The sequence below is a fragment of the Symphalangus syndactylus genome, chromosome 22 (genome assembly GCF_028878055.3).
Source record: "Symphalangus syndactylus isolate Jambi chromosome 22, NHGRI_mSymSyn1-v2.1_pri, whole genome shotgun sequence".
NCBI lineage: Eukaryota > Metazoa > Chordata > Mammalia > Primates > Hylobatidae > Symphalangus > Symphalangus syndactylus.
The window spans coordinates 62,344,501-62,361,344 of NC_072444.2; the positions used below are offsets into that span (position 1 = coordinate 62,344,501).

General features: G+C 39.0%; 1 protein-coding gene across 1 annotated transcript in view; it reads left to right on the forward strand.

Annotated features, from left to right (window-relative positions):
* Nucleotides 1-16,844, forward strand: part of THSD7B (thrombospondin type 1 domain containing 7B) — a 1,279,053-nt gene that overhangs the window by 1,147,719 nt on the left and 114,490 nt on the right. Inside the window, exon 22 of the mRNA XM_063631314.1 lies at nt 11,309-11,442. Coding sequence (XP_063487384.1) covers nt 11,309-11,442 — 134 coding nt within the window. The remainder of the gene's footprint in view (nt 1-11,308; nt 11,443-16,844) is intronic.

A 16,844-nucleotide genomic window follows, 5' to 3' on the forward strand; every position in this document is an offset into this window, starting at 1 on the left:
TGTTAGTAAGGATCATACCAACCTTGTCTAACTCCAATGAGTGTGATGACCAAGATTTAAGACACAGAATACCTTACATAAGCTATAAAGTTCTACATAGTATTATTGTGGTATCACTGCTGACCAGATACTATTAATGGGCATATTTGTACAGCTTGTGGGTATGGTTGTGTTAGGACTAAAACTTAGCATTGCACGCATTACATTGTACACAAACAGATATGAATGCATGGTTGATAAAAATGGAAGCACAACTTCTTTGTGTAAATGTGATCCTTTCCAGTCAGTCAGACCAATCAGAATGGAGGAAAGCATAACTTAGTTGCTGATTGAATAAGAAAAGGGTCAGAATGTGGTAAATTGGAGGAGAGTATAGCCCAGAGAACCCATCTGAGGGGAAGGTGTGAGCCATGAATGAGAAAAGAGAGAAAGCCTGGACACCTATAGAATGGCTAGGAGTAAGTTCATTGAATTAGGGGATGGGGATCCTAGGCCTGATGAGAGGCAAAATTGGACAGCTTAGGGAAAGAGCTCACAACATTTGGAGAAGAAGCAATCTCATAGTGCTTTATTGATCTCAGTGTTCCTAGAGACCATTTCCCATAACGTTCCAATGAAATTGACATTGAATATGACTTGCCAGGATCTCTGGTCCCAGATGGGCCTTTGAACTGGTTTCCGGGTTTTGTTGAGTTGACACAGTGCCCAGCATGGAGGTCTCAAAATTGAAGGCGTCTACCTGGGTCTTGACTTGCAGCTTCACTAGAGCAAGGTTTATTGCTACAGAAAGGCAGAAGCTGTAAATTTTCTATTTTTTTAATGTGGTAGTTGTTAAAGGATTATTTGTTTTATTTGAGCCCTTGAACCCTACAGCTCTGACATACAAGAATGACTTCCACCAAGCCCCAGTAAGACCCGACTTCCAAGTTTACAGCAGGGAAGTCAGTCTGTAGCTACAGAAGCAGTATCAGAAAGCAGTACTTAGTTAAATTGATCAATTACAATGAATGGAGGCTTATTTAGTAAATATTAAAAGACTGACTCAATGAATGAGTTTATGATATGACTATGGAACTGGCAAAATTATAAAAACACAATTCCCCCATGAAGAAATAACAAATAGGACTCATTACTAGGAGAATGAAATGTTGCCTCTCTCAGAGGATTTGGACTTTTCAGTTGCATTTTTTTTTAGCGTATATGGCCCTATTAAACCTTGTTATTTTTTCCCTAATTTGTGCCATTCAGAAATGGATTTCATTTAACTTTCCCATGACTCATTTCTCTCCCTTAGAATATTTTCGTATGATTCCCTGATAAAGTCCATGCAGCAACACATTTCCATTATAAAACTATAATAAGCACCAACTAAACAGCAATGTAAAATAGGCAGAGCATAAAAGACTGACAGGAGAAGGAATTGGGCATCTGGGTAATTTTTATTCTTGAATGCCCTGCTGCTTTTTTGTCTTTTCTGGGTGTTTTTGGTCCTCTAGATAAGATTCCTTGCCTGTTGGACAAAGGCTTTAAGGAGACATTTTTCACGATTCTTAAAAGATAGCTTCTTTTTTTTTTTCAACAAGAAAATCATCAACTGATACCTTTCAATGACATAGTGAGATTGCCATTCTTCACCGAAGTTCCATAATGGAAAGAAAAGATTTTTATTTTTGTTCCTTCTAATCATCCTTTGTGCTTTCTAAAATATCCCTTACTCATTTCATGGAATGGAACTGTTTTCTCTAGAGAATTAAGTGAGGGGCATTTAGCAACCTGTGTCCCTTCAATAATTAGTTTCAATTCAACCAATATTTATTAATAGCTTCCCCTTCACCTTATGTCTTGTGAAAAATATGCATCATGAAAACACACCCTCTCCCTACAGAAGACACAAATTTTTTCCCCAGTAAACACTTAAACAAATGCTGACAGTTCAAGTATAAATTTGGTTATGACTAGAAGCATATGTATGCATGGAGAGGTCAAACTGTGTCTCTCTGAGCATATTCACTCAGTATTATTTCAGGTATGAAGCAGACATATAGTTTTTGGGACTAAGGTGAGTTAAAGAGCTAAAGTCATGAAAGGCTAAAAGAGCGGAGGCGGTTCCAAGATGGCCGAATAGGAACAGCTCTAGTCTACAGCTCCCAGTGTGAGTGATGCAGAAGATGGGTGATTTCTGCATTTCCAACTGAGGTACCAGGTTCATCTCACTGGGGCATGTCAGACAGTGGGTGCAGGACAGTGGGTGCAGTGCACTGAGCATGAGCTGAAGCAGGGTAAGGCATCACCTCACCTGGGAAGCACAAGGGGTCAGGGAATTCCCTTTCATAGCCAAACAAATCTGTGACAGAAGGCACCTGGAAAATTGGGTTACTCTCACCCTAATACTGCACTTTTCCAATGGTCTTAGTAAACAGCACACCAAATTATATCCCGACCCTGGTTTGGAGGGTCCCATGACCAGGGAGCCCTGCTCATTGCTAGCACAGCAGTCTCAGATCAAACTGCAAGGCAACAGCGAGGCTGGGGGAGGGGCGCCCGCCATTGCTGAGGCTTGAGTAGGTAAACAAAGTGGCTGGGAAGCTCGAACTGGGTGGAGCCCACTGCAGTTCAAGGAGGCCTGCCTGCCTCTGTAGACTCCACCTCTAGGGGCAGGGCATAGCCCAACAAAAGGCAACAGAAACCTCTGCAGACTTAAATGTCCCTGTCTGACAGCTTTGAAGAGAGTAGTGGTTCTCCCAGCATCAAGTTTGAGATCTGAGAATGGACAGACTGCCTCCTCAAGTGGGTCCCTGACCCCCGAGTAGCCTATCTGGGAGGCATTCCCCAGTAGGGGCAGACTGACACCTCACACGGCCAGGTACCCCTCTGAGATGAAACCTCCAGGGGAACGATTAGACAGCAACATTAGCTGTTCGGCAACATGACCCACCAAACCAGGGTCGGGATATAATTTGGTGTGCTGTTTACTAAGACCATTGGAAAAGCGCGGTATTAGGGTGGGAGTAACCCAATTTTCCAGGTGCCTTCTGTCACAGATTTGTTTGGCTATGAAAGGGAATTCCCTGACCCCTTTGCTTCCCAGGTGAGGTGATGACTTACCCTGCTTCAGCTCACATTCAGTGTGCTGCACCCACTATCCGGCACCCACTGTCTGACATGCCCCAGTGAGATGAACCTGGTACCTCAGTTGGAAATGCAGAAATCACCCATCTACTGCTGATACCCAGGCAAATAGGGTCTGGAGTGGACCTCCAGCAAACTCCAACAGACCTGCAGCTGAGGGTCCTGACTGTTAAAAAGAAAATTAACAAACAGAAAGGACATCCACACCAAAACCCTATCTGTACATCACCATCATCAAAGACCAAAGGTAGATAAAACCACAAAGATGGGGAAACAGCAGAACAGAAAAACTGAAAATTCTAAAAATCAGAGGGCCTCTCCTCCTCCAAAGGAAGACAGCTCCTCACCAGCAACGGAACAAAGCTGGATGGAGAATGACTTTAACGAGTTGAGAGACGAAGGCTTCAGACAATTAAACTTCTTGGAGCTAAAGGAAGAAGTTTGAACCCATCGCAAAGAAGTTAAAAACCTTGAAAAAAGACTAGACGAATGGCTAGCTAGAATAACCAATGTAGAGAAGTCCTTAAAGGACCTGATGGAGCTGAAAACCATGGCACGAGAACTACGTAACGAATGCACAAGCTTCAGTAGCCGATTCGATCAAGTGGAAGAAAGGGTATCAGTGATTGAAGATCAAATGAATGAAATGAAGCAAGAAGAGAAGTTTAGAGAAACAAGAGTAAAAAGAAACGAACAAAGCCTCCAAGAAATATGAGAATATGTGAAAATACCAAATCTATGTCCGATTGGTGTATCTGAAAGTGACAGGGAGAATGGATCCAAGTTGGAAAACATTCTGCAGGATATTATCCAGGAGAACTTCCCCAACCTAGCAAGGCAGGCCAACATTCAAATTCAGGAAATACAGAGAATGCCACAAAGATACTCCTTGAGAAGAGCAACTCCCAGACACATAATTGTCAGATTCACCAAAGCTGAAATGAAGCAAAAAATGTTAAGGGCAGCCAGAGAGAAAGCTCGGGTTACCCACAAAGGGAAGCAAATCAGACTAACAGCTGATCTCTCGGCAGAAACTCTACAAGCCAGGAGAGAGTGGGGACCAATATTCAACATTCTTAAAGAAAAGAATTTTCAACCCAGAATTTCATTTGCAGCCAAACTAAGCTTCCTAAGTGAATGAGAAATAAAATCCTTTACAGACAAGCAAATGCTGAGAGATTTTATCACCACCAGGCCTGCCCTACGAGAGCTCCTGAAGAAAGCACTAAACATGGAAAGGAACCAATGGTACCAGCCACTGCAAAAACATGCCAAATTGTAAAGACCATCAATGCTGGGAAGAAACTGCATCAACTAATGAGCAAAATAACCAGCTAACATCATGACAGGATCAAATTCACACATAACAATATTAACCTTAAATGTAAATGGGCTAAATGCTCCAATTAAAAGACACAGACTGGCAAATTGGATAAAGAGTCAAGACCCATCAGTGTGCTGTATTCAGGAGACCCATCTCACGTGCAGAGACACACATAGGCTCAAAATAAAGGGATGGAGGAAGATCTATCAAGCAAAAGGAAAACAAACAAAGGCAGGGGTTGCAATCCTAGTCTCTGATAAAACAGTCTTTAAACCAACAAAGATCAAAAGAGACAAAGAAGGCCATTACATAATGGTAAAGGGATCAATTCAACAAGGAGAGCCAACTATCCTAAATATATATGAACCCAATACAGGAGCACCCAGATTCATTAAGCAAGTCCTTAGAGACCTACAAAGAGACTTAGACTCCTACACAATAATAATGGGAGACTTTAGCACCCCACTGTCAACTTTAGACAGATCAATGAGACAGAAAGTTTACAAGGATATCCAGGAATTGAATTCAGCTCTGCACCAAGCAGATGAATAGACATCTACAGAACTCTCCACCCCAAATCAACAGAATATACATTCTTCTCAGAACCACACCGCACGTATTCATAAATTGACCACATAGTTGGAAGTGAAGCACTCCTCAGCAAATGTAAAAGAACAGAAATTATAACAAACTGTCTCTCAGACCACAGTGCAATCAAACTAGAACTCAGGATTAAGAAACTCACTCAAAACCACTCAACTACATGGATACTGAACAACCTGCTCCTGGAAACTGAACAACCTACTCCTGAATGAATACCGGGTGCATAACACAATGAAGGCAGAAATAAAGATGTTCTTTGAAACCAGCGAGAACAAAGACACAACATACCAGAATCTCTGGGACACATTTAAAGCAGTGTGTAGTGGGAAATTTATAGCACTAAATGCCCACAAGAGAAAGCAGGAAAGATTTAAAATTGACACCCTAACGTCACAATTAAAAGAACTAGAGAAGCAAGAGCAAACACATTCAAAAGCTAGCAGAAGGCAAGAAATAACTAAGATCAGAGCAGAACTGAAGGACATAGAGACACCAAAAACCCTTCAAAAAATCAATGAATCCAGGAGCTGATTTTTTGAAAAGATCAACAAAATTGATAGACTGCTAGCAAGACTAATAAAGAAGAAAAGAGAGAAGAATAAAATAGATGCAATAAAAAATGATAAAGGGGATATCACCACCAATCCCACAGAAATACAAACTACCATCAGAGAATACTATAAACACCTCTATGCAAATAAACTAGGAAATCTAGAAGAAATGGATAAATTCCTGGACACATACACCCTCCCAAGTCTAAACCAGGAAGAAATTGAATCCCTCAATAGACCAATAACAGGCTCCAAAATTGAGGCAATAATTAATAGCTTACCAACCACAAAAAGTCCAGGACCTGATGGATTCACAGCCGAATTCTACCAGAGGTACAAGGAGGAGCTGGCACCATTCCTTCTGAAACTATTCCAATCAATAGAAAAAGAGGGAATCCTCCCTAACTCATTTTATGAGGCCAGCATCATCCTGATACCAAAGCCTGGCAGAAACACAACAAAAAGGAGAATTTTAGACCAATATCCCTGATGAACATTGGTGCAAAAATCCTCAATAAAATACTGGCAAACCCAATCCAGCAGCACATCAAAAAGCTTATCCACCATGATCAAGTGGGCTTTATCCCTGGGATGCAAGGCTGGTTCAACATATGCAAATCAATAAACATAATCCAGCATGTAAACAGAAACAAAGACAAAAACCACATGATTATCTCAATAGATGCAGAAAAGGCCTTCAACATAATTCAGCAGCCCTTCATGCTAAAAATTCTCAATAAACTAGATATTGATGGGACATATCTCAAAATACTAAGAGCTATTTATGACAAAGCCACAGCCAATATCATACCGAATGGGCAAAAACTGGAAGCATTCCCTTTGAAAACGGGCACAAGACAGGGATGTCCTCTCGCACCACTCCTATTCAACATAGTGTTGGAAGTTCTGGCCAGAGCAATCAGGCAGGAGAAAGAAATAAAGGGTATTCAATTAGGAAAAGAGGAAGTCAAATTGTCCCTGTTTGCAGATGACGTGATTGTATATCTAGAAAACCCCATCATCTCAGCCAAAATCTCCTTAAGCTGATTAGCAACTCCAGCAAAGTCTCAGGATACAAAATCAATGTGCAAAAATCACAAGCATTCTTATACACCAATAACAGACAAACAGAGAGCCAAATCATGAGTGAACTCCCGTTCACAATTGCTTCAGAGAATAAAATATCTAGGAGTCCAACTTACAAGGGATGTGAAGGACCTCTTCAAGGAGAACTACAAACCACTGCTCAATGAAATGAAAGAGGACACAAACAAATGGAATAACATTCCATGCTCATGGATAGGAAGAATCAATATCTTGAAAATGGCCATACTGCCCAAGGTAATTTATAGATTCAATGCCATCCCCATCAAGCTACCAATGGCTTTCTTCACAGAATTGGAAAAAACTACTTTAAAGTTCATATGGAACCAAAAAAGAGCCCTCATCGCCAAGTCAATCCTAAGCCAAAAGAACAAAGCTGGAGGCATCATGCTACCTGACTTCAAACTATACTACAAGGCTACAGTAACCAAAACAGCATGGTACTGGTACCAAAACAGAGATATAGACAAATGGAACAGAACAGAGCCCTCAGAAATAATACCACACATCTACAACTATCTGATTTTTGACAAACCTGACAAAAACAAGAAATGGGGAAAGGATTCCCTATTTAACAACTGGTGCTGGGAAAACTGCCTAGCCATATGTAGAAAGCTGAAACTGGATCCCTTCCTTACACCTTATACAAAAATTAATTCAAGATGGACTAATGACTTAAATGTTAGACCTAAAACCATGAAAACCCTAGAAGAAAACCTAGGCAATACCATTCAGGACATAGGCATGGGCAAGGACTTCATGTCTAAAATGCCAAAAGCAATGGCAACAAAAGCCAAACTTGACAAATGGGATCTAATTACACTAAAGAGCTTCTGCACAGCAAAAGAAACTACCATCCGATTGAACATGCAACCTACAGAATGGGAGAAAATTTTTGCAATCTAGTTATCTGACAATGGGCTGGTATCCAGAATCTACAAAGAACTCAAACAAATTTACAGGAAAAAAAAAAACAAAAAAAAAAAACAGCCCCATCAACAAGTGGGCAAAGGATATGAACAGACAATTCTTAAAAGAAGACATTTATCCAGCCAGCAGACACATGAAAAAATGCTCATCATCACTGGCCATCAGAGAAATGCAAATCAAAACCACAATGAGATATCATCTCACACCATTTAGAATGGCGATCATTAAAAAGTCAGGACACAACAGGTGCTGGAGAGGATGTGGAGAAATAGGAACACTTTTACACTCTTGGTGGGACTGTAAACTAGTTCAACCATTGTGGACGTCAGTGTGGTGATTCCTCAGGGATCTAGAACTAGACATACCATTTGACCCAGCCATCCCATTGCTGGGTATATACCCAAAGGATTATAAATCATGCTGCTATAAAGACACATGCACACGTATGTTTATTGCAGCACTACTCACAATAGCAAAGACTTGGAACCAACCCAAATGTCCAACAATGATAGACTGGATTAAAAAAATGTCACACATGTACACCATGGAATACTATGCAGCCATAAAATATGATGAGTTCATGTCCTTTGTAGGGACATGGATGAAGCTGGAAACCATCATTCTCAGCAAACTATCTCAAGGAGAAGAAACCAAACACTGCATTTTCTCACTCATAGGTGGGAATTGAACAATGAGAACACTTGGACACAGGAAGGGGAACATCACACACTGGGGCCTGTCGTGGGGTGGGTGGAAGGGAGAGGGATAGCATTAGGACATATACCTAATGTAAATGACAAGTTAATGGGTGCAGCACACCTACATGGCACATGTATACATATGTAACAAACCTGCACATTGTGCACATGTACCCTAGAACTTGAAGTATAATAAAATATATGTACCCTAGAACTTATAGTACCCTAGAACTTAAAGTATAATAAAAATATATATGTATGTATGTGTATATATATATACTTTATATATATGTGTATATATATATACTTTATATATGTGTATATATATACTTTATATATGTGTATATATATACTTTATATATATGTGTGTATATATATACTTTATATATATGTGTGTATATATATACTTTATATATATATGTGTATATATATATATACTTTATATATATGTGTGTATATATATACTTTATATATATATAAAGGCTGAAAGATGCACAAAGGAGTCCAGGTGCTGACTTTTTTGAGTGTTTGCTCCCCTAGCAGCCCATCATGTGTCCCTAACAACACCACTGCCCAGCCCCAAACATGTGCACTCTGGCTTTATTATCTGGCTTAAAGCTGGGACTGTCACTGCATCCCAAAGAAACACTAACTGGGGTCAGAGGAAGTGCCTTGTGTTGTGATGGGGTTAACTTGGGCTTTAAAGCAAGAGGGTAAGGATTTGTCGGCTAAAACGAACACCATGAACAATTCTTAAATGATAGACACATATGGGGAATATTTTCTAGTAATTCCGTGAGAATGGAGAATCTTGTTTAAGAGGTGCTGTTTAAATGCTATTACTCAAGAAGGTATCTCCACATCTTCCTATACAGACATTCTCCCTGTCTTCCAATAGCTTGACATTGCAGATAGCTATCCTGCTGCAGGTGCAGACAACTGGAGCATAAAGAATATAAGCAAGAAACCAATATACAATCAAGTGGTAAAATGTTTATACCAAAGGTACATGCAACTAAACAAACAGTTTTTCATTTTTGGCTTGACCTTGGGGCTTTATATGGGAGGGAAGGTGAAAATCTAAGTTCTACTTAGTATTGATAGCTTTAGAAAAAATCCTTTCATTTCAGAGAGTTTATCTCAACCATTTGCTCTTAAATTCATGCACGAAATATAGGATAAATTACTTTTCAAAGTAAGTTTTTCATCCACCCCTGTTTGTACAAAGCACTTTGGCAGAGGTGCTGCCTTCTATCTCTGGGGAAATCCCAAAAGCTTTGTTTAAATTAACAGATATTAAAGGGTTCAGAGAATGAAACCATAAATTCAGTGAAAGCATCGTTGTCGTGATGCAGTCAGATCAGCTAAACCCTCAGCTGTCATCAGCTCAATTTCTTTGTATCTGTTTGGTTGGGGTCCTATCTCTTCATTTTTATAGATTATTCTCTTACATCTACTATCCTATGACTGTTATGGGAAAGACTTCTTAGATATAAGATACCACCCCCTTATTCTAATATAGGAACTGCTTCTGACCCTTTCATTCCATTCTTGCCAGCATTCACAGCATGAAATGTGATTATTTTATTACTTAATTCCTTTCTTTCCACACATCCATTTCCACTTCTATTTTCCCATCTCCTTTCATTTTGTCCTCACATATTTGTTACTTTGTGGTTTATCTTCTTGTGAGTTCTAAGTGAGAGAGCCAAGTAGAACCAGATGGTTAAAAATAGTTTCTGACATTATTTGTGATTCTTCAGAGGTAGTCTTGCAAATCACTTTTTCTCATTTGATTTTTACCTAACATGCTGACAGTGCTCCAGTCTTGTTTTTTGATTATCCTATTACATAGTGCCTTCCTTTGCATTTAGTAAAAACATACAAGCAATGGTTCTGTTTGGATAGTGCAACCTAGTTATCATTTACAATTTTATGGAATTAGAAAGGCAAGAGGAGGAAAGGATTGAGACTTAAATTATTATTTAAAAGGAAAAGCATGAATTAACTACACTGGTGACAGTGGAACCATTCTTTGTAAGCATGCCTGTAATTGAGCCATCTTTGTGATCATGCAATGCAACAGTGTTCTTTTTCTTACCTAGAAAGAGCACTGTTCCCCATATAAAGGAGCAATGCAATTGAAATGCAGCCACAAAGAGGCAGACAAACTCAATTGGCTGCCCCCTGGGATACAATTTCAGTTAAAAAAAAAAAATCACTACAAACAAATGCATAGGAAGTAACCTAAGAATTCATTTACTGTACTCATTGTTTTCACCATAAAATTGTAAATATTCATAGTCAGTAATCATGCAGAGCCACAGTTTAGCAGTATTTCTCTTGGAGGGTGTGTGTGTGTGTGTGTGTGTATGTGTGTATCTGTTTTAGCTACACTCTGAAAACATCCTACATATAGCTAAATTTATATGAAGCCACAATACCCAGGAGGCTAAATGATTGCCTGTTAGCATTGATCACTTGGGGGCATAAAAAGAAATTTCCGGTGCAAATAATACCACTTTTCTTATGCATTGTAAGAACTCCTTATATTCAAGAATAATTTTCCTTATATATGTTTGTTTCAATTGACGTGTTAAAGTACATCTGAGAATACAATATACATATAATTGAGAGCTGGACCATCTAATAGATGCTGTGTGAGCTCTCAGAGGAAATGAAATGATAATGGAATTCCTATTCTTGGCACTAGGAAATGACCGTCCTTTGTTCTCTTCTGTGAAAGCATGCCATCATATTTTAGTTGATTTCCCCTGTATGCTTCTTTAGGCAAGTCAGTAAATTCAGAGAAGCCAAATCTGTCTTGCTTTTTTGGGAAAGTAATTTGGCTGTTTGGGCCAGAGTGCAGTTTCTTGGGTTATGTTCAGCAAGCATTACTAAAAGATAGACTATTTTTCTATAAGTTGGATAGTTCCACATAACTTTTTTTTCTTTCCTGTTCTTGACAGGTACATGAGGCAGTCCCATGTTACAATGAGTGCAATCAGTATTCCTGGGTTGTAGAACACTGGTCTTCATGCAAAATCAACAATGAGCTGAGGTCCCTGCGCTGTGGAGGAGGAACACAATCTAGGAAAATCAGGTTTGTGAAAATGGAGAGATTTGGGAAATAGGGGGAAGTGGAACTTATACATTTTTTATAAAAACAACAGTGATGTTTATCCAAGTACACTCTGATTTTCATAACATATACTCTGGTTTTTGCTCATCTTTGAAATATTCATTGAAATATGTGAATCCTGACCTGCCATGTGTATAGTGTGGTTTCCTCTGCAGTGCAGCCACAATCCTTTAGCATATCTTGCAAATGACATTGGTGCGAGAACCACCTGCATGGAGCAGGCTAGTGTCACTCCACTGATTCTTGGCCATTATTCTTAACAAATTAGGAGATTCTGACTGTGTTGCCATTTCTCTTTTTTGCATTATGGTTAGTATAGTTGATGAACATTTTCTTAATTTTGGATGTTGATAATTAAAAAGGTTAATTTAAACCCCACAATTAGCCTTGGAAACTAAAGTCTGAGAATACCTATGAACGATAGCAATACATGTTAATATAAGAGCAACACATCTCTGAGAGAACTTAGTGAATGCTAGATTATTTACTGAGGAAACTGGCTTAAAGTTTTTGGTTTAGAAATACAGCAGTGTTTACCAAAGGAAATACATGACCCGAGTTTGTCAAGATGGTCCATTTTGAAATGATTTTAAAAGAAAGAAGAACAATGTCCTTACCAACTGAGGATAATGGCAATGAACATTATACAATTAAAACAGCAAAAGTTACAATATTTATACATAATGATTAGTATGTAAAATAAATAAGAAGCATAACTTAGTTAACTATTGCACATGCATAGTGTATTATTTTGTCAGATTTAGGAAGCTGTGTTTCAAATGCACAGTCAGTGTCCAAATCAGGTAGCTGCCTATTGAGTTAACTGTTGGAAGTCAGTTGCAAGGCAGAGCCTAGTTATGTCATTGATTGTTATTCAACATCTGTGAAACGTACTTTATTCAGTAATTCAGTACATACTCATTATTTATGACAGTATCAATGTTGCAAAATCACTGGTAGTCATGTTGAAAGGAAGAGCTGCTGGCAAAAATTAGAAAGTTGCTTCTCCTCACCAGCTCAAGCAAATGGCTAATAGACAAATTATCTTTCTTCCCTTTGTTCATTGCCATTTCTTCTGGGAACTCAGATGTTCAGGCTGTTGCAAATTTGGAGCTTTTGCCTTTTTCTTTTCAAAATTTCTGCCTCCTATGTCTTATTCTCTCATGGTTTTGAAAAATGATCGACCAACCTAGCTTGTAAAGTAGTATGTAAATGAGCTGTGGCATCTCCTACTTGTATCCAATTCAGGCCTCTTAGAAATATTCAAGGAAAATCTCAAGAGAAAAAGAAAAGCTTTAGGAGAATAAATTGCTATGGACAGAATTGTGGAAGGTTGATTGAGGAAAACACACTTGAACAAGAAGGCCTTTCAGTCATATGCCTCAGCTTAAACCTACAAAGCCTGCTATAATACAAACAGTATAACTACCAAGCATTACTCTACGATAGGATGAATTGTATATTTTCCAACTCCTTCCCCACAAAAATATCCATATGTCTAAGTTATAACCGTCAGTAGCTCAGAATGTGACCATTTGGAAACAAATAGGATCTTTAAAGAAGTAATTAAGGTAAAACGAGGTTATTGGTATGGGCCCTAATCCGTACTAACTGGTGGCCTTATAAGAAGAGAAGACTAGGACACAGACACATAAAGGAAAGACCATGTGAAGACAGGGAGAAGATGCCCATCTATAAACCAAGGAGAGAGGCCTCAGGAGAAAAAAAATCCAGATTACACCTTGATCTCAGACTTGTAGTCTCCAGAATTATGAGAAAATAAATTTCTGTCATTTAAGTGACCCAGTCTGTGGTATTTTATTATGGTAGCTGTTTCAGCTGTTTTTATTTTGCTATGACAGAATACCTGAGACTTAGCAATTTATAAAGAAAAGGAATTTATTTGGCTCATGGCTCTGGAGGCTGGGAATTCCAAGGACATGGCAGCAGCTTCTGGCAAGGGTTTTAGTACTCTTTCATAACATGGTGGGAAAGTAGAAGGACAAGCAAGCATGTGAGAATGAGACCACAAGAATAAGCCAAGCTTGCTTTTGCAACAATCAGCTCCCACGAGAACAAACTCACTTGCATAAGAACTCAACACTAGAATAACGACATTCATAAGGGTTCCTCCTTCAAGACTCAATTGCATTTTAAAGGCCTCACATCTTAGTACTATTACATTGGCAATTACATTTTCAACACATGAATTTTACAGTGACATATTCAAACCATGTCATTCTGCCCCAGTCCCCTAAAATTTATGTCCTTCTCACTTGGTGGAAGCTTCTGGCGAGGGCTTTTTGTACTGTGTCAAAATGAAGTGGAGGGCATCACATGGAGAGAAGGCAAAAGCCTACATGTTAGCTCGGGTCTTTCTCTTCTTATAAAGCCACCAGTCTCATCATGGTGGCTCCACTCTGATGACTTAATCTAATCCTGATTATGTCCCAATGGCTCCATCTAATCAACATACACATTTGGGAGATTAAGTTTTCGATACATGAAATTTGGGGAACCCATCCAACCCACTGAGGTAGCCCTAGAAAGCATACATACTCACAATGAACCATGCTGTATGTACACAATTACTTTTAAGTATGTGAGGCAGATCTTCCAGTTACCTTGCATTCTAAACTTATTGACCTTAAAGTCTTATAATGAATGGAATAGCTCATCTGTTCTCTTTCTTAAAACCTTCCAACTGTAGGGCATCTTCATGATTTATCCATGACTAGAATCAATTATTAAATCAAAAAATTTCTGTGAATATTTGCCTTCTATGTATCAGATATGGTTCTAAGCACTTCAGATAAAATAGTGAATAACATTTTTGTCCTCGAAGAATTGACAATATAAGGTCACTGAGTCGAATTTGGTCCATTTGCTCACATGCAGTGGAAAGCCAAACGCTGAAGCTCCAGGTTTTTGCAGCAAGAAAAGTTTATTGTAAGTCTGTTGACAAGGAAATAGGAGGAAATGCTCAAATCTGCCTCCCTGAGCTGGGGGTTGGGTCATGTTTTATAAGCATAAATAACAAGTTATGATCTGATTGGATCTTACAATAAGGTGATGCTGAGAGACATGATTTGAGTGGATCCTCCTATGGGGTGATGCCAGGGACTTGATCTGATTGATCCTACGTCCTGCCATGCAGTATCCACCTCTTAATTCAGTCCCTCTTCTGAGTACTTACATTCCACTGGTGCTTAGTTCATCTGGGCATGCCCATTGGGTTTCATAACCTTTAGTGTAAGGGACCCACAGCAACTGAAAAACAACTCACAACTTTGTTACGTAAAAATTCAATCTGATTGGTCTGATGTAATATAACAGCAGTAGAGATAATCTGATGATTATTATAGCAGTAGAGAAAAAATGAACACATAAATTAATATTCAATAAAATGTCTTTGCTATAAAATGCCAAAAAAGAAAAACAAAACTGGGTTGGAGTTATCAGGAGTATTATTTTGGCAAGATGGTCAGCAAAATATTTGAGCACAAACCTAAATATAGTGCACAAACCTAAATATAAAGCACAAACCTAAATATAATCCCAAAGTGCTGGGATTACAGGCATGAGCCACCCTGCCCGGCCTCTTATTTACATTTGAAAAGAGCCTTATTGGATGTAGTATAGGGAAGGTATTTTCAGAGTGTAGTGTAGAACAGCAAGGGATACAGTTTTGAGGCTGTTGCAGAATTCCAGGTGAAGGAAGTTAGTGGTTGGAACTGATTTAGTAAAAGTGAAGGTGATGCGAAAGTCAAATTTGGAATATATTTTGAAGGTGTAGAACACAGAGTTTGCTGATAAAATGATTGCAGAGTGGGGAAAAAAGGAAGCCTCATAAATAACTGTTAGGTGGTGTGGCCTGAGCAACGTTAGGAATAATGGCATAATGTTTTGAGTTGGGGAACACTAGAAGCAGGTTTGAGATAAAAATCAAAATTATCTTTTGAACACATTAAATTTGAGGTGATAGTAGCTTTCCAACTGAACTATTACAGTCTAGTTCAGAGGAAAGATTTAGAATATAAATTTGGGCACCATTAGCTTATACATTTAGTATTTATAGAGAAGAAATTGAGTGCTGGGGGAGTCCAACATTCATAGATTAGAGCGAATAGAAAGATTCTACAATTGAGACTAAGAAAAAAACTGGAATAGAAGGAAAACAAAGAAAATGAGAAGACGGACAAGTGAATTACTCAAGAAGATACAGTAATCAATTGTTTCAAATGCTTCTTGGTTTACTGAGATAAGAATTCACCATTGAGTTTCGCAATGGGGAGTTTGTTGATGATCTCACTAAGAGGTTTCTCTGGAATGATAATAAAAGTGTGATTTAAGTGAGTTCAAGAGGTAATAATTGGGGAGGCGGGAGGAGAGGAGGGGAGGAAGTGGAGATAGCAAATATAGACAATGCCTTAAAGCAGTTTTGCAATGAATTTGAGTAAAAGTGAGGTGATGACTGAAGGGAGATGGGCAAGGAAATTGATGGTGCAGGATATGTAGTGGATAACTGCATTTTCGTTCAGGAATACCCTCAATTTAAATATTTTGAAGTCTTTACTCTCGGGATTGTCAGAACACCCAGTAAAGTCTCTTATTAAATCATATGTGAAATAGAGAATCCTAACAGCCAGTGTATTAGTCTGTTTTCACACTGCTATAAAGAAATACCTGAGACTAGTTAATTTATAAAAGAAAGAGATTTAGTTGACTCACAGTTCCACATGGCTGGGGAGGCCTCAGGAAACTTACAATCATGGTGGAAGGCGAAGGGAAAGCAAGCTTGGACCTTCTCACATGGCAGCAGGAGAAAGTGAGTGTCAGCACAGGAAAAACTACCATTTATAAAACCATCAGACCTCGTGAATATTCACTCACTATCAGGATAACAGCATGGGAGAAATCTCCCCCATAATCCAATCACTTCCCATGAGATATCTCCCTGAACACCTGGGGATTACAATTCAAGATGAGATTTGGGTAGGGACACCAAGCCTAACCATATCAGCTAGTACTCTGGAAACCTAGTGAAACAGGAATGCTGGGGTTATAGACAGAAGGATGGCCCCTAAAGATGTCCACATCCTAATTCCTGGACTTTATGGATATGCTACCTTTGGCAAAAGGGACTTGGCAGATGTTATTAAGGCGAGGACTTTATGATGGGAAGATTTTCTTAGATTGTCCAATGGGAACAATGTATTCACAGGATTTTTAAGAGTGGAGACAAGAAAGGGAGGAAGATGTGACTACAGAAGCCAGATACCAAGAAATGCAGTGTTGCTGCCTCCAGAGATGGAGGAAGGGGTCACCCAAAGAATACAAGTGGCTCCTGAACCTGGAAAAGG